This window comes from Tenrec ecaudatus, chromosome 12 (genome assembly GCF_050624435.1).
Source record: "Tenrec ecaudatus isolate mTenEca1 chromosome 12, mTenEca1.hap1, whole genome shotgun sequence".
Lineage (NCBI taxonomy): Eukaryota > Metazoa > Chordata > Mammalia > Afrosoricida > Tenrecidae > Tenrec > Tenrec ecaudatus.
In genome coordinates, this window is record NC_134541.1 from 118,170,172 (window position 1) to 118,198,024 (window position 27,853).

General features: G+C 43.8%; 1 protein-coding gene across 1 annotated transcript in view; it reads left to right on the forward strand.

Annotated features, from left to right (window-relative positions):
• Positions 1–7,441: 7,441 nt before the first annotated feature.
• OTOA (otoancorin) overlaps positions 7,442–27,853 on the forward strand; it is an 82,452-nt gene continuing 62,040 nt past the window's right edge. Inside the window, exons 1-9 of the mRNA XM_075528119.1 lie at positions 7,442–7,532; positions 7,864–7,892; positions 7,981–8,011; positions 8,127–8,154; positions 9,692–9,779; positions 11,939–12,070; positions 15,039–15,274; positions 26,320–26,423; positions 27,721–27,821. Of these exons, the coding sequence (XP_075384234.1) occupies positions 7,442–7,532; positions 7,864–7,892; positions 7,981–8,011; positions 8,127–8,154; positions 9,692–9,779; positions 11,939–12,070; positions 15,039–15,274; positions 26,320–26,423; positions 27,721–27,821 (840 nt within the window). The remainder of the gene's footprint in view (positions 7,533–7,863; positions 7,893–7,980; positions 8,012–8,126; positions 8,155–9,691; positions 9,780–11,938; positions 12,071–15,038; positions 15,275–26,319; positions 26,424–27,720; positions 27,822–27,853) is intronic.

The following is a 27,853-nucleotide window of genomic DNA, read 5'->3' on the forward strand; positions in this document are numbered from 1 at the left end:
CTCGAGAGCAACACCCATGACATTCGTCCTCAGATCTGACTAGTTTCAGTCAGATCTTACTAGTTTCACCTGTAACCCTGTGTGTGTGTGTGTGTGTGTGTAAAAATAACTTTGTCACTTACACAGACTTGTGTGTACAAAACTGTTCTGGGCCCACAAGGTCCTTGCCTCCTACCCCTCACTCGTCACAGCGCCCTCTCTCTCCCTGGGCCCCACGTCTCTGTTTCCCATCTCTATAATTCTGTTATTTCAAGAATACCATTTAAATGAAATCATATATAATGTAGCTGGCTTTCTCCCTGGACTTGTTTCATGGATCAGCTGACGCTCCCTTCGTATTGCTAAGGAGCATTCCAGGGTACGACTGTTTGAAACTTTTCACCCACTGAAGGACAATTAGATAGTTTTTAGCTATTAGGAAGAAAGCTACCGTGAACATTTGCATGTAGCTGTTTATGTTTTCGTTTCTCTGGAAAAAGTACCCCAGAGCACCATTGCAAATGCATGCTTTATTTTATGAGAAATTATTAGATGCTTTTTTTACACCCCCACTCCCCCAAAGTGGCTGTACCATTCATATTCCCACTAGGCCTGCGTGAGTGATCCGGTTTCTTTGGACTCCCTCCAGCACTCGGGGTTATTGCTAATTTTTATTCCAGACAGTCTGTTCATTCTGCAGGGATAGTGCGATATTAAATTTTCCTTATGGTCAGTGGAATTACAAACCTCTGGATCACAAGGGTTCCATCCATCCTGGGGCTGGCCCAGGGCCGGGCAGTTTCATTTTGCTGTGAATGGTGTTGCATGAGTCGGAGGCTGACTGGATGACAGCTAAGCGCCACAGCAGCAACTGATGTGGACTCTGTCTTCGTGGGACTCTTTCCCATCTGTGTAGCCCATTTGGAACATCATCGTGTTGTGCTTTGAGGGACAGATTACTCAGCAAGTTCGTTTCGACAGTACAGACACACAGTGGTTGCCACCCCGCTGCCCAGTAGGTCAGGACTCCCCCGTTTCACTGCGTCCCCCCTTTCCATCTCTCCATCTTCTTATCTTCTCATCTTTCCTTTTGGGCAAATGGTGCCCCTTTGGTCTGTCTAGTTGATTATTACAAGGAGCATATTCCTCATGGACGTTTGTTTGATAGACCCATCTATTATTTGACTGGAACATCACCTCTGGGAGTGGCTTTAGTCCTAGGCTGAAAGGGTGTGTGTTAGTCCGGTTTCACTAGAGAAAGAAATCCACAGGCCCTCGTGTGTACAATAGAGAACTTTATATCAAAGAGTAATGGTATATTATTAAAACATCCCAGCCCAGTGCAGATCAAGTCTATAAGTCCGATATTAGCCCATATGTCCAATACCAGTCTATATTTTCTCTTCAGACTCATACATCACATGCAATGACACTGAATGCAGGAAGATCACAGGCCAGTGGGTGGAAAGTCTTGTGGATCCAGTGGTGGTAGAAGCATCTCAGCGATGGTGTGGGTCTCCACATGGCTCCTTCAGCTCCAGGGCTCTGGTTCCATCAGGGGTCTCCACGTGGCTTATTAGCAGGAAGACAGAGTGTGTGGCCTGGCCCCCAGTGAGCTATTTGACTCCATAGCACCTCCAAATGAGGTCATCAAGCTGCCACCTGACTAAACTGCACCCTTTCACTCTTAATAGTTTCGAGTTGACACCAGATTTTCTAACTACCACAAGGTGTCTTAAAGCAGTTGTCTCAGGTGATCCTCCAGTTTCTTTCAGTCCAGCACATCTGGTCTTCTAATTTTATTTTTCAAAACACATTTGAGTTTTGTTCTGTTTCTCAACAATTCTTCCATATTGTGTATTGCCTTTGGCTCTCCGTCCCTTCCTCAACTCTCCCTGGTAACCATTAAAGATCAGTGCTTTTTCTGTGTAAACCCATTCTTGATCTTAAAAAGAGATATCATCCAGTATTTATCCTTTCGTGATAGACTTTCTTTACTCAGCATAATGTTTTCCAGAATCTTCCATGTTCTATTTTGTGGACTCGTCAGTATTCTTCATCATCGTATAGCATTGCATATTTGTGCCACATTTAGTTTATCCATTCTCTCATGGAGGGGCACTTAGGCGGTTTTCTTTTTGCTGTTGTGAATAACATGGAAATGCACATCCTCAACCTCACTGCCATCCAGTTGATTCTGAATCATGGTGACCCTACAGGACAGGGTAGAGCTGCCCCTTAGGGTTTCTGAGGTTGTAGCTCATTACAGGAATAGAAAGCTTCATCTTTCTCCCATGGAGTGGATGGTGGTTTTGAAGTGCTGACTTTTATTGATCTTTGTCTCAGTCCATTGAAAGTACCTAAATAACATTAATTTGAATTCCTTATCAGGTAGTTCCAATCCATGACCTTTCTTTCTCAGAATGTCTTCTGGCTGTGTATTTTCATCACTTATTTGAGCCCTCTGCTTTACTTGTTTGTGTGAATTAAAGTTGCCTATTGTTTCTAGGGAGCCCTACAGTTACTGTGAAAAATTAACCAGAAGGTTGGTGGTTCACATCCACCAGCTGCTCTGTCAGAGAAAGATGAGGCTGTCTACTGTACAGATTTGCAGCCCCAGAAACCCTACATATTTACTATAAATCAGAATTGACCTGATGGAATTTTTTGGGCTTTTTTGTGAGGTAGTTAGTTTATTGTGCCAACCTGGCTGATAAACACATGTGGCATTAATTGAAGGGCGGAGGGATAAATGGCTCGGTGATCCTCCCCTTTCTAGTTCTCGGGTCTCTTGCTTTGTGATGGTCAGACCAGGGTGCAGCTGCCTTAGCCGGTTCCCTCCTTCAGCTGGCAAGGCTCACTTCCTGCAAGACATCCCAAGGAGAAGCCGCATGGACCTTCCCTGATGCAGCCCTGGGTGCTGGAGCAGCTGTGTGGAGACCCCTTTCAGTGCTGAAATGCTTACACATTCACTGATTCAGCTTTCCTCCTGCAGCGGCACCATTGCATCTGTTTAGGAGATGGAGGAGGACTTTGTGGATTGGTGTCAGACATATGGGTTAATGGTGGACTTGTGGGTTTGGGCAGCACCAGGTTGGGATATTTCCTTGATGTGCACTTAACCTTTATATAAAACTCTCTCTTATACATGAGTTTCTGTGGATTTGTTTCTCTAAAATACCCAGACTAACACAGTTTGGTTGTCTTAGACATTATGGTGTTTATTTAATTGATGATTGTATGTTGGTATGTTTTACCAGATTGATTAATTTGTGTGTGTGTGTGTGTGTGTGTGTGTGCACTCCTCAGTAGCTTGTCAGCACTGAGGCACTCACTATTTATCTCTTGGTGGGTATGACCGAGAATGGGAGTGTGTGACAGTCCCTTGTTTGCTGTTTGTATGGAGACATGGAGGGTGGGTTGGGCTGGTCCACACCCACTTGTCATTAATCAGATGGTGCAAGGCTGGGTGATGTCCCTCTTCTAGTGGATAAAGAGGTGTGGGTTTGCCTGGGCAATGTAGGCATGAGTGCTGTCTCCTGCTGGGTGGGGCTAACAGAAAAAATTAAAACAAGGGATAAAAAACAATCAATAACAACAACAACAAAATGAGGGAGAAAACAAAGAACTAGAGAAAAGAGAGTAATAAATGAAAAGAAAACAGACAAGGAGGAAAACAAAACAATGTGAGGGATTAGGAAAAAGAAATTAGAAAAAAAGAATATTAAAGCAAAAAGAACAAAAAGAAGGGAAGGGGAAAAGCAAAGAGGAAAAAAGAAAACAGATTCAAGAAAAGGAAAATGAAGAAAATGCCAGGGTAAAGAGAGAAAAAAAGGGAAATGAGAAAATTGAGGGGAAGGGTATCTGGATTGTGGTCATGTCAGACAAGAGTGAGACGGAGAGCAGCACTGTCAATGTTAGCTGGCACACAGCTGGCTAGGGAGGCTGTGGAGGGTGGGTGAGTGCCTGGTCCTGACAGAAGTTCCTGCTGGCAAAGGAGGCAGCTGGGAGCAGGGAGTCCAGTTCTGCTAGCCTGGATGGTGTTTGGGGCACTGTGCCTGGACTGGCACTGCGTATCTGCTGGTCCAAGGAAGTGGAGAGTGTGGCCTACAGATCCGAGAGTGCCTTGAACCTGGTGTCTAATCCATCAAGATGTGCCTCTGACCACAGGAACTACAGCGGGGGTGGGGAGGGTAGTGTCACCAGCCACTGGATGCATGGGGTGGGAGTTGTCCGCACTCTGGTCCACAAGAGGGTCTGGGGAATACGGGAGATTGTATCTTGTTGTTGTGGGTGCTGTTGTGGTTCTGGGTGAGCAACACCAATTCTAAGGTCATTGTTCCGATTGGAATACACCTTGCAAAAATCAAAATGGCAATACTACGTCAAGGCAGCTGACAATTCCCCGTGTCCTTTTGTTCATTGTTGTCAACAGGTTTCTTATTCTAGTTGAGCTACGTTTGAAGCTCAGGGTTCTAGGCTTGCTCTACATGTCTGTTTCCTTTGGTCTCTGTGTCTTTGTTGTGGAGAGTTGCCTGCCATCTTGCTGGACGTCCTTGGGAAAGCTTGTTGGTGAGTCCATGTTTTTAATTTTTAGGTCGTCTCAGTTACCTAGGTTATATTCTGGTGTTGGTGCATGTTTAGTTATGTCTAATAGGGTATCTATGCTATACATTAGGATTCCTAGGTTGGTCCCTATGTTATCTATAGAACTTTCTAGTTTTTGATGTATATACATTTTCATGAAATGTCTGTTGATGTTCTTTCCCTTTTTTTGGGTTGTTGTTCACTTGTTTATTTTTTAGTAGTTGAGACTTCTTTATGTATTTATTCTAGGCCCGTGTTTTCTGTTAGGTTTCTTTTGTCGTTGACTTTCAGCAATTTGACTATGATGTGTCTTGGCTTGTGTTTTTCATGTTTCTATTGCTTGCAGTGTGTTGAGATTTTTGTATCTATGGGTGGATAGTTTTATCAAACTTGAAAAAAAAATTGGCGATTATTTCTTCCAGAATTTTTTCCTGCTGCTCCAGCTTCATTTCTTAGGACTCCAGTTTTGTTTACAATTCTTTGACATTGTCTCAGGGCTTTGTTCAGTTTTTGTTTTTCCCCCTTGTGTTTTATTTTGGACAATGACTCTGAATTCATGTTCATTATTCTTTCTTTCTGCCATGTCTAATATGCTGTTAATCAAACCTAGCATACTTTTTAGTTCAGCTACTATATTTTTCACCTCTATAAGTTCAATTTGCATCTTTTTTTGTATTTCCACATCTTCAATTAACATAGTCATGTCTTTCTTGACTTTTTAAAACAGAGTCTATACATAATATAAATTAATATAGATTCTTTTCTTTGAAAAAATAATTTTTATTGGGGTCTCATACAACTCTTATCACAATCCATCCACCCATCCATTGTGTCAAGTACATTTGTACATTTGTTGCCATCATCATTTTCAAAACATTTTCTTTCTACTTGATCCCTTGGTATCAGCTCCTCACTTTCCCCCATTTCCTCTAACCTCTGTCCCTCCCTCCTTCCCTCCCTCCCTTTCTCATCAACCCTTGATACTTTATAAAGTTTTTTTTTCATATTTTGCACTGTCTGATGTCTCCCTTTATGCCCTTATCTGTTGTCCATCCCCCCTGGGAGAGGGTTATAGGTAGGTCATTGTGATTAGTCCCCCTTTCCTCCCCATACTTTTCTCTTCCCCTCCTGGTATGGTTACTCTCAATATTGGTCCCGAGGAATTTATCTGTTCTGTATTTTCTGTGTTTCCTGCTCATATCTATACCCATGTACATGCTCTGGTCTAGCCAGATTTGTAAGGTAGACTTAGGGTCATGATACTGGGGCTGAGGAAGCATTAAAGAACCAGAGAAAAGGTGTATGTTTCATTGGTGCTATACTGCACCCTGACTGGTTTGTCTTCTCCCTGAGACCCTTCTGTAAGGGGGTGTCCAATTGCCTACAGATTGGCTTTGGGCCTCTACTCCACACTCCCCCTGCCCCAATTGACATGATATTTTGCTCTGGGTCTTTGATGCCAGATACTTGATCCCGTCGACACCTCATGATCACACAGTCTGGTGTGCTTCATCCATGTGGGCTTTGTTGCTTCTCAGCTAGATGGCCACTTGTTTATCTTCAAGCCTTCAAGACCCCAGATGCTATATATCTTGATAGCCAGGCACCATCAGCCTTCTTCACCACATTTGCTTATGCACCCTCTTTGTCTTTGGCGATTGTGTTGAGAAGGTGAGCATCTCAGAGTACCAGATTTTTAGAACAAAGTGTTCTTGTGTTGAGTACTTGAGTAGAGTCCCAATGAATAGAAATTCTTTTTTGGTAACTCAACTATTTGTGTCATTTCTAGTCTATTGATTTTTTTCTCCCTCTTTCCTGGTAATGGCCATATTTTCCTGCTTCTTTGTATGTCTAGTAATTTTTGATTGGCTGGTAGATATTTTAGATTTTATATGGTTGGTTGTTAGATTAGGTAATATTTTCTTAACTATTGTTAGGGTCTATTCTGGGGTATAATTAAATTGCTTGGAATCAGTTTGACCCTTTCAAGGTTTGTTATTAGGAAAGGTTCTTAGTAGACTATAAGATTCATTTGTTACTGAGGCAACACTGCTAAGGACTCTCTGTGATTCCCCAGGTATTTATGGTCAATCCAGTTGCTGGGAACAATTTTCAACCCCGTGTGAGTTCAAATCATTGCTCTGCCTACTTGTTCTTCCATCAACCTCAGGTAATCACACTGAGAATTCAGCTAAGGACTCGAAGGGACCCTTCCACCACTCCCCAGAATGCTCCCTCTGTGCAGATTCTAGCTATCTTGACTTCCCTGAACTCTCACCGCTGTCTCTTCAACTTAGTAAACTCCATGTAATAAGTTAGAGCAATTGTAGGGCCCAGGTGAATTATTTAATTTCTGTTAGACATCTCAGTCTTGTGCTGCCTGTCTGAAACCTTGTTTAATACATTTTGGTAGGTTTTCTCATTTTTGAAGACATGAGAGTTTATTCATGGATTGCTTTTGTGTGTGTGAAGTTTCAATGTATATTTTTAAAACATTTCCTCCCCATTGGCTTCTTTGTCTTTTTCTTATTGAATGCTAAGACATCTTTTTATATTTGGATACAAATCCCTTGTCAAATATAACAGAGTCTATGGTTTTAACCACTCCTCTCTGCTGGGAGTGGGTTTGGGAAGAGAATGTACACGGGCAGCTGTATTCACCCAGGAGAGAGATGAATGTATATTAGATTAGGATTGGGATTTAGATGGAATTGTATGTATAGAATTTTTAAAACATGTATTGAAAAACCTCAGCAATAACAACATATAAACAACCTTAAGGGATTCTGTGTCTATCGGTCTTTTCCTTTGTGTTATGAATGTTTTATATACTTAAATAATGTATCTCTGCTCTGTTTGGATTAGCCACAGAAGGATGTCTCAGGAGCCCAGCGCCTACTCCCTTTTCTTGTTCCTTTTTCTGAGTCATGCCGTCTCGAGTTGGGGAGTTCTACATTCCAGACAGGGTGAGTCCCAAGGGAGATGCCATCATGCTTTGTTTACACACGTGCTAGGGAATGAAGTGTGTTTACTGTAGATTGATCTACGTCCGTGATGGCTTAGAGTGCTTTGTGGTGTGTTTGTGTGTGTGTATGTGCAGAATTTTCAGAATTTTTCTAAAAAGTTTTTAGAACCAGGGTTTTCTCATACTGGGTATATATGGACACAGGTATGGTTAAACAGAACTATAAATTTCCATTGTAAGTGCCTTTGGGAGGTTGTTTTTCTAATCGATATTTTTATTTTGGACAGTCACATAATTCAATTTTACTTATATGACCCATGGTTTTCTTACAGATTTGCATCCGTTGCTACAAAAAATGGCAGTAAGTATTTTATTTTAATCAGAAGCCCATCCATTGGCAAATGCTAATTTTTGGACGCTATAGTTGATGTTGTCTCTTTGGCTTTTAGGAAGAAATAATAGAGGGAAGCTACCTGCATGGTAATGTTCTCACTTTGTCTCTATTTGCCTCTTCTAAGAATTTCAAACAGAATACTGCTATGATCTCCCTGGAATGATTGCTTTTAAGTTGTCTTTTCATTTCATTCCATTGTAGCCTTACTGGATCTCATACAGTTTCAAAGGTAACTCATTCTAGAGGGAAAGGCGACCAGGAGATGGGATAGATTTTTAATAAGCCTCCTAAATAGAAGGTTCTTAATTGCCAAAAGTAGTCCATGCTCGTTATGAACGTGTCAATCACTGCATATATGTTAAAGCAGAAGCATTTGTTCCAGACACATTTATTCCTCAGAGTCCTAGTGCTGGGGGTTGGGTAAGCATTGGATTGCTAACTGCAAGGTCAGCGGTTCAAATGCCCCAGCTGCTCCACAGGAAAAGGATGAGGCTAAATGTCAATATATAAAGCCTCAGAAACCATGGAAAGAGTTGGAGTCAACTTGACGGCCGTGGATTTGGTTTTGAGTTTTCTCTAGAAGAAGGACTAAATTTTATCAAGTGTTTACTATGGCAGGCATTTCCGTTCTAAGTGCTTTATCCACGTCAACCCACCAAACCCTTACAAGTATCCCTTGAGGTAGGCCCTGCTTTTATCCTTTGGAATAGAACAATGAAACTGAGGCCCAGGGAGGCGAGTCATGTGTTGACGGTCACGTAGGTAAGAAGTGGTGTGCGCTGAGCAGCCTGGATCTACCGTCTGGATCTCACTGCCTGTGAGAACCTGGGCCCTGGGCAGGGAGACAGAGAGCGTGGCAGGAAGGCAGATACGGATAAGTAATTCTAATATGAAGGAGGAGAAGTGGAGGCCATGGGGTCCCCTGACAGAGGTACTCATTATATTAAGGTGAAAGCACACAAACCAACAAGTCAAACTCACTGCCATCAAGTCAATGCCGACTCACAGCCACTCCATAGGACGATGTAGAAATGCCCTGGTGAGTTTCCCAGACTCTATAGGAGTCAAAAGCCCCATTGTTCTCCCATGGAGTGGCTGGTAGTTTCAAACTACTGACCTTGTGGCTAGAAGTCTCACACATCAGCACTACACTACCAGGGTTTCATATGAAGTGAAAGATCCCTACAAATGCGTTCTCTCCCAAATCACTCCCATCCGTTGTTTGGGGTCTATCCTTTCAGATGAACATTTTATTCAGTAATTGATCCATGAATTCATGTACTTTAATTACTACACACAAAAAAAGGGGATGATGAAAGGAGATGAGTGAACATGTATTGACTGTGTGTTAGTCCAGTGTTCTCGGCCCTTCACGTACGTGGCCTGGGCTCATTCTCACGGTCATTGTCCATATTTTATAGAAAGGAAACTGAGCCACAGAGGAATGAAGCAGAGATGTCTCTGGTCATACCACTATGGGGGAGAGCTAGCGTTCACTTTTTTAAAGACTGAGCCTTCACTCAACTTCCTATGCTCGGGGGGTCCATAGTTCAGAAATAGATTATTGGCTTTGAGACAATGGGATCCGGGCGGAGACCTAGGGCCAGAAACCTCCCATCACGGGCCTGGATGAGCCCATCTCCTGCTTCGAAGCACAAAACTCCTCCTCTCCTTGGCCCATCCCGCCATCCTCTCTGGGGTCCCCTGGACACTCGACCAGCACAGCACGATCACCATGCTCTTTTCTCTTCTGTATGCTGTTGAAGCTCTCACGTGTGGACAGAGGGCCTGTCCCACAGGATCCTGGCCTATCTGAATTCTCGGAATGTTGCCTTCACCATTGACAGCCTGCAGGTGAGTCCTTGAACTCCGTGGAGATGTCCCCCTCTCAATGCACAGAGGCTGCCAACTCAGGGACAAGGTAAGCTGGTGAATTGAGCTGGGGGCTAGCAGTAAAGTTCACTTTCAAAATCACAGCGGCTCACCTCTGTTTTCACTGATGCCACACTGGTACCTTGAAACCAACCACGGTAGAAGTGTTTGCACTGTGGACATTGGCAAACGCTGCTCGTCAGAGTTTGATTTATTGCTTTGTTGATCATCTGTTTCCAGAAAGTCATGGAGAAAATGTCAGTCATGCAGATCACATAGGGAATAGCACAGAACTCAGGGGAACTATTCTTTGGCTAGTCGAAGAACTATGATCTGGGCGGCGTACTCTGAACCAAGGCTACTGAGCTGTGATCGTGGAAGTTGCGTTGGCTAATGTTTTGGTGTGTACACTTGCACTACAGTTTTTTAAAAAACAAAAGGCTATGACATGATTCAGCATAGGAGTCTTTTCGCTTGGCCAGCAAGTGAAGTTTGGACACACGTCTCTGTTGCTTCCATTACTGCTTGCTCTTGAATGAAAACAAAAATGTCAAGCAGCAATCAAGCCATGATTGCAGTCAGGGTGTGGGTTGGGAGCCACTTACCAAGTCTCCCCAGGGGTGGGTGACTCATGGCCCCAGGGTACCTGCATCCTTCCTCCTGGGACAACTTAAAGAGAAGCCATTTCTCTTCTTTCCTCTTTAGCAATACGATTCCCGACAAGAAGTGTATACTCTAATCTGAGATGTACAACCCATCTCTCTGGATAAACCCAAAGTGAGCCAGTAGGTGTCAGAGTAGGACTGCACACCCAGGGTCTTCAGAACCTCTACCCTTTGGGAAATAGACTGCCATCCATTTGCCACCCCCTCTGGTCTCCAATGACCAAACTTTTGGCTAGTAGCCAAACACGTAACTGTTTGCCAGGAACAGTCCCTGTCACTGGTGACTCAGTCGAGAACAAGGCAGTCCTGCTCACCACCAACACGACCTAGACACGTGGAGAGACATTCAATGCAACCTTACTGAGCTCGCTCATGACAGCATCGTGATGGCCCTTCCTGAGCACCTACTGGGTGCCAGGCCGTCATGTAAGTGCCGGGCATTCATTGACTCCTCCGCACGACACTACATGGAAAGTCTTATTGCTGTTTTTGTTTCTCAGAGGAGACCAGCGGGCGCACAGGGAGTGCAGATTTGGACCATGAAAATACAGGCTACTTCCTCCCTTAAATTAGAATTGCAAATAGAAGAAAGGAGGGATTTCATTTTTTTTTTTTTTTTTAGCTCCAGTATGTCCCCTTTCACATTCTGGAGATGCTGACCCTAAAGGAATTGTTGTTGACGTGTAGCTCACATTCAATGGTGTGTCCTGTATTTTATCTCACATCCCTAGTGACGTCTTCCACTCACGGACATCTGGCCAGTAAGTGGCCAGCAGGGACTTGTACATGGGGGTCTGGCTCCAGAACAAAGACACGGTGATCTGTCTCTAGTCCGTGAAAACCCTACAAATAAAAACAGTCCGATCCCACTGTGCACCGGTTGCCACGTGCTAGGGGCCAACCTGATGGAAGCTAAGCCCGAGTCGAGTTCTAGAGCCTTATTTCGCCCCTGACACCACCTATGCTACCTTCACAGTGACATTTAGAAACACATTCTCCAGATACCAGAGGTCTGACAGGTGGGCTACTGGCCTTCCCTTCTACCTGTAGGGTGTGACCATTCTGCCTGACTTGTCCTCCCGTCCTGGCAGCTTGGAGCACGGGGACAGTTTGAGGCAGCACCCCCCCCATTACCCCCCAAGAGCCACTGAACCTTCTGAGATGTTAGCTCCTCTGGATTTGAAAATTCACTCAACTACAGGACCAGACAGGTCCTAGAATGGGGGGAAATCAGGCTGCTGTCCCTGATTTAGTCGACTGGAAGAATAATTCGAGAACGTAACTGCCCCTCAGTCCCTCTGATGATCAGGAGGGGGTGGATGCCTACCTACAGTTGCTAGACCTTTGTGTTTTCCAAGGGAAGTTGGGGCCAGAGGGAACACGGCCCAGGCTTGGTAAAGTAGATGTAGCTCCTGGACCACTGGCCATGGTGCTACCAGGAGCCCCGATCCCTTTTCCCTGACTCCACACCTGCAGGCGGCCATGGGCAACTACCTGGAGCAGCATTTGTACCGGCCCCAGGAGTTGCTGGAGATCCTGAGGGAAACCGATGCCCAGCAGTTCCACACAGCCATGAAATGTCTCTTTGGAGACCAGAAGGAGCGCTTGGTGAGGTGTTCTTGGCATCCTGGGATAGGGAAGCCCAGGGTCAGGGGTTCTGTGTTGAATGGAATGACTGGGTCCTTCTAAAGCTCTCCTTTCCACTGCCCCTCCCCCCAACCCCCAGCCACACTGGAAGAATAGGATTCTTGTTTCTCACTTCCCCAGAGCTCAGCTGAAGAGTCTTACAGTTCATATTTACAGGGGCACTCAGCAGTGAGGAGGACCCAAGGTTCTTCCAGTAACTTGGTTCAGGAAACCTTCATGAATGCTGACTGCAAAAGGGGCACTGAGTTCTGAGATGCAAGACTGCCTGCCCTCAAGGAGCTTAGAGGCTGAAAGGGAAACAGAAAACAGAAATGGATCAGTTCCGCCAAAACAAGTGAATGTGGTATGAGGGCATTACAGAGCAAAGCCGCTGACCCGAAAGGCCCTTGGGATCCGGAAGGGCGGGGTTTAGTGCTTTCTTTGTTAGAGACGATTAGTGTGACCCGCTCTTTTCCCCAAAGAGCTGAAGCATGCAAACATCCGAATCCTTCGATGTTTATTTTAATGTCAGTTATGAAGCTATAATGAAGGCTTCAAACCTGGGAGTTTGGGAGGGGTGTAATATTTTCTTTTGAAGCGAATGGAAGTTAAAAAGTTTGTAATGAAAAAAAATTTTTTAAAAAAGTTTGTAATGAAAAAAAAAAGGCAAGACATGAAAAATAGTAAAGGCAGTGCAAAGATATGGCAGAAATCTGGGGGCTGGTCCATGAGGATGAGCTAGATTAATGTGTATTGAGGGCTTTCTACGTGTCAGGCCTTGCTCACGGGAGGGCTCAGCAACATTTTCATGTGACGGACTGAACCTGCTGCCATCAGAGCAATTCCGCCTCACAGTGACAGTTCAAGATGCAGTAGAAGCTTCCATCCTAGGGTTCCCAAGGCTGTAATCTTTCATGAAGCAGATTGCTATGTCCCTCTCCCACAGAGAGGATGGTGGGCTTGAACTGCCCACCTTTCTGCTGGCAGCTGAGTGCTTCCCAACTGCACCCCCAGGGCTCCTTGTAAAAGACAACATAGTCACAATCTGATGCTTTATATACCATACCACAGCATCGCTGCTGAAGTCACTCACTTTGGGCACTGTAACTTGAAAGAAGCCATAGATTGTAAACAAATAAGCCTAGCTAGCCATACACCAGTGAATTTTGTGTACAAAAGTAGGCAGCAGACTAGACGTGGCCCAGGAGATGTCATTTGCTGACTACTTTGCTAAAGGGTTTAAACCTCTGCTGGCTCATGTGGTTGCAGAGTCTGGGCATTGATGGGTTCAAAGTCTGGAGGTCAGACAATGGACCAGTGGGAGGGCTCTGCTGGCTTATGTCCAAGAAACAGAGTTGAGACCAGAAGACTGCAGAGCCCAGAGAGAGAGAGAGAGAGAGAGAGAGAGAGAGAGAGAGCGAGCATTGCCAGACCTCAAGGAAATTCCCCTTCCATTGATCGACTGCTTACCTCATATCACAAAATGGAAAGTGATTACGCAGTTTCTGCCAAGCCCCTTAGCCTAGCCAAGCAGACTCATTGTGTTACCTATCACATCTGTATCACTGAGATAATAGGCTATAAGATTTGCTGATTGTTTACTAGGTCCCAGGGATTTTACATTTATTATCTCATTGACTTCTTACACAGAGCTGAAAGAGAGGCAGGGATTTCATTTGCCTTTAAAGAGGATAAATAATTTGTGCAAACACACACCAATAAGAAGTGGAGGACTTGGGATTTGAACTGAGGAAGGCCTGCCCCTAGGACTCTTGGGCTTAACCCGTAGGACAATCCTAGGAATTGAACGAGACGATGCATGCTTGTGACCTGCTTGGCCCTGTGCCTGGTGGGTAGCTCATGGTCAGTAGAGACTGCTGCTTGTGGAGGTGGCATTGGGCGAAGATCAAAGGAATCAATACGGCTGGAACGCAACTTTGTCAAATGAATCACTCATTCATCCATGCTAATGCATGTGTATCGATGTCTTCTAGGTACCAGGCACTCCATAGACAGATGGCTTGGGCCTCAAGGCCTTTTCTGACAAAACTCTGGCTGCATATTCCTGTCAATTGGTTTTGTAGGATCCGCTCCAGGCCAATTAAATCAGGATCTTGTGGGTGGTGCTGCGCATTAGTATTAAAAAAAAACCCCACAAAACTCTGAAGGTGATTCTGATGTGTAGCCAGGAGTGAGAATGACTGGCTTGCAGAAAAGATGGTCACATAAGTGTTGTAACGCACCCTATAGTTTTAGGCAAAATGCTCCAGGAGCACCGAGTGGAGGGAGATTCATTTAGACTGTGATCAGAGATTTCACCCAGGAGCTGATGGCCAGGAGCTTGGCCAAGGTGGTATGCTGAGCTGTGGATTTGCACACATTCTCTCTCTCTCTCTCTCTCTCTCTCTCTCTCTCTCTCTCTCTCTCTCACACACACACACACACACACACACACACACACACACACACACACGTCTTAGAAGAAAGGCCTGGGGATCTACTCCTGAAAGGTCTTAGTCCTTGAAAGCCCTATGGGATGATGTTCTACTCTGACACAGATGGAGACACTATGAGTTGGAATTGATTTGACAGTAACTGATTTGCATGCCAGCCACATCAGGGTTTGGACACTGAGAAATCACCTAGCATGGGTGGAACTGGTGAAGGCATTGAATGTATTCTATAGGCAGTGGAGAGTTCTAGCAAGTTTGCCAGAGCATGGTATTCAGCCAAACCAAACCAAACCAAACCAAACCAAACCAAACCAAACCAAACCAAACCAAACCAAACCAAACCAAACCAACACATTGTTATTAGGTTGATCCCAACCTATCGTGGCCATTAGTGTTAGACAGGAGGTCAAAATGTCCCCATTGCTGCAAAGTAGGGTCCCTCTAAGGGCCTCCCGACTGAGAGGCAGGTTTCAAGGTAACGCCTCTCATTCCTTTAGCACCTGGAGGACATCGTCATTGACTTGGGAGGGATTCGGGAGCAAGCCTTGCAGAGCCCTGGTGTGAACCGCAGCCTGTTTCGTGTCACCTTGGAGAGGTGTTTCCAAGTGCTGAAAGCCCTGGAGTGCGTGGAGATCCTGGGCACAGTGCTGAGGGGGTCTTCCGGCCACTTTCTCCAGCCAGACATCACACACAGCCTCCCCCAGGACCTTCGAGAGGATGCTTTTAAGAACCTGTGAGTGATTCCTCCCAACCTTCTTGAACCCCGCACCCTCCGCAGTTGTGAGAACTCAAGGAGGAAATATATGACAGAGATGAGACGTCACATGGGGGGAGGTTCAGATGTGGTTCCAGAGAAGCTTAAACTTTGTGTTTAGAAATGGTTTGATGAACAGAGTGTGTCCCCTCCCCCTCCAAATTTCACACCTTTTTGTACCCTCCTTGCAATTTTAGCTATATCTGAGTCCTGATTGTTCAATGGTATCACTTTTGACTACTAACTGAAAGGTCATCCATCTAAACCCACCAGTGCCTTTAAAAAAATAAAAAACGAGTTTAAAATAATTTTATTGGAAAAATAATTTTATTGGGGGCTCTCACAATCCACCCACCCATCCATCCATCCATCCATCCATCCATCCATCCATCCATCCATCCATCCATCCATTGTGTCAAGCACATTTGTACATTTGTTGCCATCATTATTCTCAAAACATTTTCTTTCTACTTGAGCCCTTGGTATTAGCTCCTCATTTTTTCTCCTCCCTCCCTGCCACCCCTCCCTCATGAACCCTGGATAATTTATTATTATTTTGTCATGTCTTAAAAAAATCATTTTATTAGAGGTTCATACAATTCATCACAATCCATACATATATCAGTTCTGTAAAGCACATTTGTACATTCATTGTCTTCATCATTCTAATACATTTGCTCTCCACGTAGGCCCCTGGCATCAGCTCCTAATTTTTCCCCTCCCTCCCTGCTCCCCCCTTCCTCATGAACCCTTTATAATTTATAAATTATTATTTTGTCATATCTTACACTATACAACATCTCCTTTCACTCAATTTTCTGTTGCCTGTCCTCAGGGAGGCAGTTATATGTAGATCCTTGTAATCGCTTCCTCCTTTCCACCCTACCTTCCCTCCCACCCTCCTGGTATTGCCACTCTCACCACTGGTCCTGAAGGGATCATCTGCCCTGGATTCTCTGTGTTTCTAGTTCCTATCTGTACCAGTGTTCATCCTCTGGTCTAGCCAAACTTGCAAGGTAGAATTGGGATCATGATAGTAGGGGGTGGGCGGGGGGAGGAAGCATTTAGGAACTAGAGGAAAGTTGTATTTTTCATCATTGCTACACTGCACCTTGACTGGCTCATCTCTTCTTAGTAACTCTTCTGTAAGGGGATGTCCAATTGTCTACAGATGGGCTTTGGGTCCCCACTCTGCACTCCCCCTCACTCACAATGATATGATTTTTTGTTCTTTGATGCTTGATACCCGATCCCTTTGACACCTTGTGATCACACAGACTGGTGTTTTTCCTCCATATGGGCTTTGTTGCTTCTGAGCTAGTTGATATTCAAGCCTTTGAGACCCCAGATGCTATATCTTTTGATAGCCAGACACCATCAGCTTTCTTCACCACAATTGCTTATGTACCCGCTTTGTCTTCAGAGATCATGTCAAGAAGGTGAGCATCATGGAATGCCAGTTTAAAAGAACAAAGTGCTCTTGCACTGAGGGAGTACCTAAGCCACACCAGTGACTTTGTAGGAGAAAAGATTTGGAATTTGCCCATCAGAATTCCAGCCGAGGAACCCTATGGGGCAATTCTACTTTGTTCTATAGGGTCCTTATGAGTTGGATGTACCTTGAAGGCACATTGAAGCTTTCCCTCAGCTGTATTAGCAACATATATCACCTGCAAATTACCATTTTTATATTGATTTAGCTTTTCATTCAAAATATTTCCCCCCAAGCTATGTATTTGCCTTCTTCTTTTTTAAAAACAAAACAACCTTGTCACCTTCAAAGTACTCTCCATTACACTTAATACATTTGTCAAATCTACGCTTCCCTTCTTGGAAACATTTTTCAAACGTATCTGTTTAGGTGGCTGACAGCACCTCCCTTGTGTTTTTCTTCACCTCTTCTATGTTCTCAAATCGCCGTCCTTTCATGTCCCTCTTCATTTGAGGAAACAAAAAGAAGTCCCACACAGAGAGGCCAGGTGAGTATGGTGAGTGGGGCAAGAGAGGCATGCTGGTTTTTTTTGTGTCCAAAACTGGCATATTGAGATGGCAGAGTGAGCAGGTGCATTGCGGTGGCAAAACCAGTCCCCCCTCTGCCAGAAATCAGGACTTCTTGGGCGCACACTGTTAGGCTATCTTTTCAGAACCTCTAAAAAGAAAGCTTGATTAACAGTCTCACCTGGTGGAACTCCAAAAGCACTATGTCACTCAAAGTATTTTATTGAAAATTAAAGTGGATACCATTATTGTAAATGGAAAGCCAGTGTCTTTCGTGACCATAAAAATAAATACAATGAAAACAAGAGTGTTTTTTTATTGTATTTGCTTTACACTAGCTGCATACGCATTGCCAGCACGTAGAGTCTTAGTTTTAAAAGATTCGTTCATGCTAGTTGACATTGATTAGATTGTGTTTCCTAGTGACCTTATGGAGAGCAGACCAAATATTGTGTGGTCCTACGTTGTCCTCATAATCACAGCTATGTTTGAGTTCATTGTTTCAGCCGCCATATCTGCCCATCTCATTGAGCACCCCCTGGACCTCCACAGATTTCTCTACTTTTAAGTGACTGATCTTTTTTGGTGATGTGTCCAAAGTAAGGAAGTCAATGTCTTGCCATCCTTGCATTCTAGTGGCATTTCTTCTGACTAATTAATATACTTTCTTATGCCTCGATTGGGCCTATTCCACCTCAACTGGAAGGAGATCCTTATTGTGGTTATTGTTAGATTCCATCGAGCTGGTTGTGACACATCGTGACCCTCTGCTCAACAGAATGAAACAATGCCCAGACGTGCGGCATTCTCACAATTGTTTTCTCATGCGAGCCCATTGTTGCAGCCCCTATGTCAATCCATCTCATTCCAAGTCCTCTTCTGAATCCAGCCTGAATCCCTGGAAGCTTCCTGTCAATCTAATGCTGCAATCATTTCTGAATCATCTTCAGCAAAATTACTGACATCTGATATTGATGATATTGTTTGATACTTTGTACATTTTATTGGGTCACTTTTTTTTTGAATGGGCAAAAATATAGATCTCTTCCAGTTGGTTGGCCAAGTTGCTGTTTCCCAAATTTCTTGGCATTAACAACTAAGTGCTTCCAGAGCTTTATCAGCTAGTTGGAATATTTCAAACAATATTCTGTCAATCCATGAAGCTGTGTTTTTCGCGAATGCCTTTAGTGCCACTTGGACTTCTTCCTTCAATACGATTGGTTCTAGATTATATGCTACCTCTTGAAATGGTTGAACCTCAACCAATTATTTTGGGTACAGTGACTTTTAAAATCTCTTCAATTTTCTTTGATGCTTCCTGCCTTGTTCAGTATTTTGCCCATGAAAATCTTGAAATTTTCTTCAGACTTTTTAGCTTGAGATATGCTGAGTATATTCTTCCTTTTTGGCATTTTGACTCCAGGTTTTTGCAAGTAAGTGATTATAATACTCGTCTTCTTGAACTTCCCTTTGGAATTTTCTATTTAGCTCATTTATATAATTGTTTCTTCTATTGCTTTTGCTATTCTGTGTTCAAGAACAAGTTTCAGAGTCTCCTCTGAAATTCACTTTGGTCTTTTCTTCATTTCCTGTCTTTTTAATCGCCCTTTTGTTTTCTTCATGTATGATGTTCTTGATATCATCCCACAGCTCATTAAGCCTTCTGTCAATAGTGTTTAATGCATCAAATCTGTTCATGAGATGATCTAGAAATTTATGCGGGAGATTCTCATGGTCCTATTTTGGTTCTTGTGGACTTAGTTGATTTTCTTCAGCTTCCACCTGAACAATTGATTGTCTGTTCCACAGTTGGCTGCTGACCTTATTTTATTTGATATTATTGGGCTTCTTCTCTATTACCCCTTCCCACAGATAATAGTCTATTTGATTTCTGTGTATTCTATTTAGTGAAGGCCATGTGTACAATTTCCATTTATGTTGTTGGGAAAAAAAAAAGCACTTGGAACAAGGACGTCATTGATCTTGCCAAATCCTATCATGCAATCTCCAGTGTTGTTTCTTCCACCACGGCCACGTTTTTCAATCAGTTCCTTCCTTTCCCCCCACTTTTGCTTTCTACTTGCCAGTAATTATCGGTGCATCTTGATGGCCTGTTTGATCCATTTCAGATGAAAGAAGCTGGTAGGATTCTTCAGTTTCTTCCTTGCTAGCTTTGGGGGTTGGTGCAGAAATTTGAATCACGGCTGTATCAACTGGACTTCTTTGCAGGCACGTAGATATTATTCTATCACAGACAGCATCGTGCTTCAGGATAGATCTTGGAATGCTTTTTTGATGATGAACGCAACACCATTCCTTTTGACATTCTCATTTTCACCATATGCGCATCTGATTCAGAATTGTCTAAGTCAGTCATTTCAGCTCACGAATGCCTTTATTGTTGTTAGGTGTCGTCAAGTCCGGTCTGACGCTTCAGAACGAAACACTACCCAGTCCTATGCCATCTTCCTGATTGTTATGGATGAGCCCATTGTTTTGGACACGGTGCCAGTACATTTTGTTGAGATTTTCCTCTTTTCAGCTACCCCTCTACTTTACCAAGTCTGATGACCTTTTTTCAGAGACCGAGTGCTCTGGGTAACGTATTTAAAATATGACAAAGTCTCATCACTCTTGCTTCTAAGGAACATTCTGGGTGCACTTCTACCAAGACAGATTTGTTTCTTCTTTTGGCAGTCCATGAAAGTTCAGTCGTCTTTGCCAGCATCAGAGTTCAAATGCTTCAGTTCTTCTTCAGTCTACCTTATTCAGTGTCTAACTTTCACATGCACATGCAGCGGTTGAAAATGATTTGGGTCAGGCACAATGTAGTCCTCAAAGTTACATCGTTGCTCTTCAAAGCTTTAAAGAAGTCTTATGCACTAGGTAAATACCTAGTGCAATGACTATTCAGTCTCTTGGCTGCTGCTTTCTTGAGCACTGATTGTGGAATCAAGCAAGGTGAAATACTGGACAACTTTCTGTTTACCAAGATGCTCCTTAAGGCTCCAGGAGTGAGTGTTTTGGTCTTCTTCACATGGAGCTGCTCTGCATCAGCAAGTGCTTCCAGTCCTCCTCACTTTCAGCAAGCTAAGTCGTGTCTTCTGCATAGCATAGGTTGTTAATAAACCTTCTGTCAGGTTAGCCAGGCCCTCACAAATCATCACAGGCCCTGCAGGTGCGATTGTGCAACGATAATATGTAAAGATTACAGTAAAGTCATAGGGAATAAGAGAGAGAAGAGAGAAAGTAAAATGAAGGAGTCAGAAACATTTCACCTCAACCCTGCTTGGTGGTTCACTTGGGGATATGGCAGGTGGGAATGACAGGGGAGAGGGCCATTTATTTCTAACCAAGGCTTATATATCTTTTGGGGAGCATGCCAATCCTCCAGATTACAGGTAAATACATACATCACAGGAAGGGTTTGTACTATAGATAATACAGTCACGAGAGAGGAAATCTAAGGGTATACATGTGATAGGAAGGGGAGGGATTGGGGGTATACATGTGACAAGATGGGCAGATCCTAGATTCAGGATGACAGCCTAACTTTGGATGTCACTGAGCAGGTTTGACCTGTTCTAAGCTCTCCAGGGAAACAATCAGTATCCTATTAGTAGGGTGTGAGCCCCTCCTGCACTGGACTAGACAGTAGTCTGCTTGCTCTGGATGGCCAAATGCCTTCAGGAGGATATCTCTAAGCATCTGACCTCCCACCATGTGCTGGCAAACAGCCTCTTAGGTTTGGCATATCTTTGGGGAAAGCAAAGCTGGGGAAAAGTCTTTTTATATCTCACAACCTTCCTCCAGTCCTGAAACTGCATTCTTGTGCATGTGATCCAGCATCTTTGATTATTTCCTCAGCATACAGACGGAATAAGTCTAGTGAAAGGGTACAACCCGAGCAGCGGCTTTCTTGATTTTAAATCATATAACATTCCCTGTTCATGCATAGCTGTCTCTCGATCCCCCAATAGGCTCCACACGAGGACAGTGATGTGATTCAAAATCCCCATTCTTCCCAATGAAGTCCTTAGTTTGTGATCCACACAGTCAGTGAAACACAAGTAAACATCTTTCTGGTGTTCTCTGCTTTCAGTCAAGATTCATCTGACATCAGTAAGGATATCCCTTGTTACATATCGTCTTCTGAATTCAGCCTGGAGTTTTGGTAGCTCCCTGTTAATGTATTGCTGCAAGCAGTGTTGGATGATCTTCAGCAAAATTTTACTTGCATGTGATACAAACGCTGTTGTTCTCTAATTTGCATATTCTGTTGGGTTACCTTTCTTTGGAATGGGCATACATACAGATCCCTTCCAGTCGGGTGGACAGGGAGCTGTCTTCTGAATTTTTTGGCATAGATGAGTGAGTGCTTCCAGTGCTTCATCAGCTTGGTGAGACATTTCAATGGATGTTCCATTAATTTCCAGAGCCTTGGTTTAGGCTAATGCTTTCAGTGAGGCGGCATTCTTCCTCAGTACCATTGGTTCTAAATCTTGAAATGGTTGAGTGTAAGCTAGTTCTTTTTGGTACAGTGACTCTGTATTCTTTCCATCTTATGTTGAGGCTTCCTGCTCCATTCAAAATATTTCCCATATGCCCACAATGCCTTAGGTAATGATTTTAAAAATCATTTTATTGGGGGCTCTTTCAGTTCTTATCACAATCCATAATCTGACAATTGTATCAAGCACATTTGTACATTTGTTGCTGTCATCATTTTCAAAACACATTCTTTCTACTTGAGCCCTTGGTGTCAGCTCATTTCCCCCCTCCCCAACCTTCCTCCCTCATGAACCCTTGATAATTTATAAATTATTATTTTTTAAGGTATTGATTTTATGTTTCCATTTTTTATGATTTCCATATTTCCTAGATTTATGTTTTATACATGCCATGTTCTGATTATGTATGGATACTTGGAATGATTTCTTCTTTTGAGTTCTCTCCCATGAGTAAATCAAGGTCCCCAAGCTTTATACTTCATCCATGTCAGTAGAGATTGCTCTATTCCAGGAGGCAGCTTTTCCCCGTAATAGTTTAACCACCTTCCAATCGGAAGGACTCATCTCCCAGCACTATATCTAACAGTGGTTTGTTGCTATTCATAAGATCTGATCCCTCAGAAACGGACAACCCATTCCTTCCTTGTTGTCTTTTCTTAGTCTGGAGGCTCTGCTGAAACCTGTTCACCTTGAGTGACCCTGCTGGTATTTAAAAATTCAGTATCCGAGCTTCCTGCATCACAGCAACACATCCGCCACCCCAGTATGCCTAGTCTCTGCGTGTGCAGTCAGTTCATTCTCTCTTGGCCACTAACCAAAAGGTTGGCAGTAGGAGTCCACCCAGAGGTGACTCAGAAGGAAGGCCTGGCAATCTGCTTCAGAAAGATCAGCCAATGCAAACTCTGTGGAGTGCTGACCCATGTGGACCCACCTGGTGTCACCGTGAGTTGGAGTGGACTCTGGACACTGATTTTGTTTTTGTAAAGAGCTCTCGCTGTTCCTCAGTGCAGTTGAGTCGATTCAGACTGTATGCCCGACAGACCAGAACACTGTCTGGCCCTGTACTGTCTTCAGGATCATCGCTATGTTTGCGCTCATTGTTGCAGCTATGATGTCAATCCATCTCATTAATGGTCTTTTTCTCTGACCCTCTACTTGCCCAAGCATGATGTCCTTTCCAGGGACCAGTCCCTCCAAATGTCAAAGTGAGACTTTCTCCTCCAGGGAAAGCAGAAGGGTTGACAGAGCCCTGACAAGAGTCATTTTCTCCTTGTGAGATAGCAGGCTGGCTAATGCTTGTTAGCACTTAGCCTCATAGAAAATCACACTTTGGGAGTCTCCTAATTAGATGAATGCACCATTGCCAACTCCCCTCCTTTACTAATTGTAACTCTCGAGGGCCTTAAAAGCAATTTGAAAAATGATTCAGAAGGAGGAAAATCCCCAGATGATGATAGAGACCTGGACCTTCTATTATCTCATTTCTTCAGCCAACGAACGGCTGGAGAAACAGACGCGGTACTGACCTTGTTTGGTGTCTAGGGTGTTCTTTTTCGGCGCAGACACACGTGCCATGAGACCATTGTGCTCTGCAGGCATTTGCACAAGCCCTCTTCCATCCAGCACTCCCTTCCCTCCTCATTCGCTCTGGCTGTGGGAGTGGCAGTGGCGGGAATGTGATTGGGAGAGGAGGTCATTGGCCATGGCACATCTGTTCACAAGTACAATACACCCATTTCCCCCAGCTGCAGCCCAAAGGGGTGGGGGATGATTGTATCATGCAGCCAAACAGTTTAGATGTCAGGCTGAATTCAGTCGTGGCTGGATCTAGAGCAGTGGTTCTCAACCTTCCTCATGCCGCGACCCTTGAATACAGTTCCTCATGCTGTGATGACCCCCCAACCACAAAATTATTTTCGTTGCTACTTCATCACTGTCATTTTGCTACTGTTATGAATCATAATGTAAATATCTGATAGGCTGGATGTATTTTCATCATTACAAATCGAACATAATTAAACATAATTAAAGCATAGTGATGAATCACAAAACAATATGTAATTATATATTGTGAAATATTTGCGTGTTTTCTGATGGTCTTAGGGGACCCCTATGAAAAGGTCATTTGACCCCCACCCCCAAAGGGGTTGCGACCCACAGGTTGAAAACCGCTGATCCAGACCCTTCGATTATCCCCTCAGGAATATCTGGGGCTCTGCTCCTCCCTCCTCAGGGTTGGCCTTACTCTCAGGCAGGCAGACGCAGCGACACTGGCAGTGCCAGGCAGCACTCCTAGGAGTGCTGGCTCTAGGGGCGTCACAGGGCATCTCTTTCCAACACTTCCAAACAATGCTCGAGACTGGATTCCTACTGGTTCTGGGCCCATCCTTGAGCCAATCATGAATGCTAAGGGGATCTAACATGCTGGACAGCTTGGATGGGGACCAAAAACCCATTCAGACCTGCGTCCAGAGTAAGAGCAGTATGGTGCCCTCAGGAGAAAACGAGGTGGTCATACGAGACAAGAAGGGTGGCAGGAAAATCTCACAGGTGTCCGTGATAATAACCTACATTATGTTGACTCCCTGAGTAAGAACCAGGGAATAGGTTCAAGTCTTGCAGAGAGAAACTCAATAGATAAATCTCATGTAACGTTATCTGACTCTGCAGTTCCAATTTTCCATTGAGGAGTCTGGAATATATTCCTATTTCTCTGAAGCCACCCTGATGGACATCTTCCACAGATGAAGAAACTGAGGCAAAGCAATGCCATTAAGCCCCGACCCATTTCCCAGATGGAAAAATTGAGGCACAGAGGATTTGAAAAAGTGGAGGGATGAGAGAGCCAGGTTTTTGCAGATGGGCAAGCTTTTTCTTAAATGCTATATTTTTGAATTATTTGAAGACCATTATCTGTCCTCTTTCACCTACTGTTGCTCTTACCAAAAAAGAACAAAAAGAGAGAAGAAAGTATTCACAAGTGAGATGGCTGTGAGGGGGAAAGGGTCAAGTTTAAGTTTCAAAACAGTCGGTGGAAAGGGCATATATAGAGGTTTAAATACAGGCATGTGCAAATGTGAACATATTTATATACGATGATGGGGAAATAGATCTATGTGCATATATTTATACGTTTAGTATTAAGATTTCAGATGGACATTGGGCCTCTACTCAAGTACTCCCTCAATGCAAGAAGACTTTGTTCTATTAACCTGGCATTCCATGATGCTCACCTTCCCGACACGATTGCCAAAGACAAAGTGGGTGTATAAGCAATTGTGGTGAAGAAAGCTGATGGTGTCTGGATATCAAAAGATATAGTGTCTGGGATCTATAGGCTTGAAGATAAACAAGCAACCATCTAGCTCAGAAGCAACAGAGCCCACATGGAAGAAGAATACTAGCCTGTGTGATCACGAGGTGTCGATAGGATGAGGTTTCAGGCATCAAAGAACAAAAAATCATATCATTGTGAATGAGGGTGAGTGCAGAGGGCAGACCTCAAACCCATCTGTAGGCAACTGGACATCCCCTTACAAAAGGGTCTCAGGGAGGAGATGAGTCAGTCAGGGTGCAGTACAGTACCGATGAAACATACAACTTTCCTCTAGTTCTTTAAAGCTTCCTCCACAACCCCCATCCCCACTATTATGATCCCAATTCTATCTTACAAATCTGGCTAGACCAGAGGATGTACACTGGTACAGATCAGAGCTGGAAACACAGGGAATCCAGGACAGATAAACCCCTCAGGGCCAATAATGAGAGTATCAATACCAGGAGGGTAAGGGGAAGGTGGGGGAGCAAGGGGGAATTGATCACAATGATTCAACTCCCTCCCTGGGGGACAAACAACAGAAAATTGGGTGAAGGGAGACATCAGATGGTGTAAGAAATGAAAAAAAAAATAATAGCATAAATTATCAAGAGCTCATGAGGGAGGGAGAATGGGGGAGGGAAGCGAAAAATGAGGAGCTGATACGAAGGGCTCAAGTAGAAAGAAAATGTTTTGAGAATGATGATGGCAACATATGTACAAATGTGCTTGACACAATGGATGGGTGTATGGATTGTGATAAGAGTTGTATGAGCCCCCAATAAAATGTTAAAAAAAAAAGTTGGTGGATCGGTCATTTGGTGAATTGGTTCTGACGATGGATGGAGCGTGAGTAAGGAAAGTAAGGAAGAGGACACACCGTTGTGATCGGAAGGCTGAGCCAGAGGAAGATGCTCCTGACAGGTCAAGTCACATTTGGCTCACCTGCGACGTCTGGCTATAACACCAGTGCTCATTGGTGAGTTGGACCACAAGGAATAGTGCAGTCATGAGGAAGCCAGATGGCAGTTGCTTAAAAAGTGGCTAAGAGATGAGGAACTGGAGACAGTTGTTTGGGCCACACTGGTTGTGACAAGGAAGACAAAAAAACATGTGACTTCCTTGGCTGCTTGTCCCCACCCCCCTTTTAAGCAAGGTCCACCTGTTTGTTCCTTAGCTGACATCTTTGTTTCACTCAGATCTGCGGTATTCAGAGATCTCTATGACCACACGTCGGCTCATGCCCAGCGAGCTCTCTACTCTTGGATGACGGGGATTTTGCAGACAGCCTCCAACCTCACCGGTGAGCCCCTGTTTGAAGGTGGGGTTACTCTTGGGGGAAAGTGCATTCTCAAAAGAGGCGCTTCCTCTCTGAAAGCAGGGGTTGGATCTCTCTGTCTCTTATGGTGGTTATCCCCTGTTGCTCAAAGGAGTTGAGGAGGCTTATGGAGAAAACACACCCCATTTTAGCAATGTGCTTTCACTTGTGATGTCTCAGGCACCAATGCTGTGTCCTCATGTCTTAGTGGAACATAGATGATGATGACTTCGTTGGCTTGATGAGAGTCTCTAGACTTGGGTTGAAATTTAGAATTGGGTTATTAAATGTGTATGCGTTCAGTGTCTGTGCAGTTTCTTGAGGTTGAGATACTTTGGGCATTATTGGTCTGCAGAAATACCAGAGAACTTCAAAAAGTTCTTGGAAAAATTTCATGATCTTTTATTTAAAAAGTTCCACAACCTTTTTGCAGACCTCTGATAGTTGATTAAAAATGAGCCACCCAGTTAGGTTCTTGGTGTATCTAGTGGTGCAGAACTGAGCGAGCAAGTTTGTATAATACAAACATTGACTGTGTCCCCCACCCCTGCTGTATGAGTCTCCTGTGGCTTCTATAACAAATGACCACAAACTTGGTGGATTAAAACAAACAGAACTTTATTCTCTCCATTTCTGGAGGCTAGGAATCTGAAGGAAGTACCATGGAGCCAAAAGTAAGGTGTTGGCAGAGGTGTGCTCCCTCGGGAGGCTCCAGGGAAGTAGGTGCTCCTAGTCCCTCCTAGTTTCTGGTGGTTGCCAGCATGTCATTGCTTGTGGCCGCATCATTCCCATTCTCTGCCTCTGTCACTCTCTCCTGCCTGTAGTCAAATATCCCTCTATCTCCCTCTTAGAAGGATTTAGAGAAGAGAACATTTGGGGTCCATGTGCAGTTGGTTTGACTCAAGTGTAATAAGATAGAGTGATTAATAAGGATGATAGTCATTATTCTGCTAGTAACAAAGGAAAAAATAAAGCATATGTCATATTGTTGCCACATTGTTATGTAGGGATGAATTAAATGAAAAGTAAAATGATATTTTTGTGTGGCCCCCAACTACCATAAATCAATTTGCATTTCTAAACAAGTTCCTAAGTGGTGCTGGCTCAGGAATGTCTGTGATTGCTATGCATAACAGTGTCTCACAGGTGGGAGGCACTCAGTAAATGGTTGTTGAATGAGTTAATGAATTAATGAACGCATGCAGGATGTCCTGATATCAAAGAAGCTTATGACATGCCAATGTGAAGGCTTTAACATTATTTATTAATTACTTTTTTGTAGGTGATTCTGTTTCATGGATCAGTGCAGAAAACTTATGGATTTTGGGCAGATATATGGTTCACCTGCCATTAGAAGAAATCATGAACATTAGTCCTATAGAGGTAAGTTGAAAAAATACCTTAATAGATGCTTA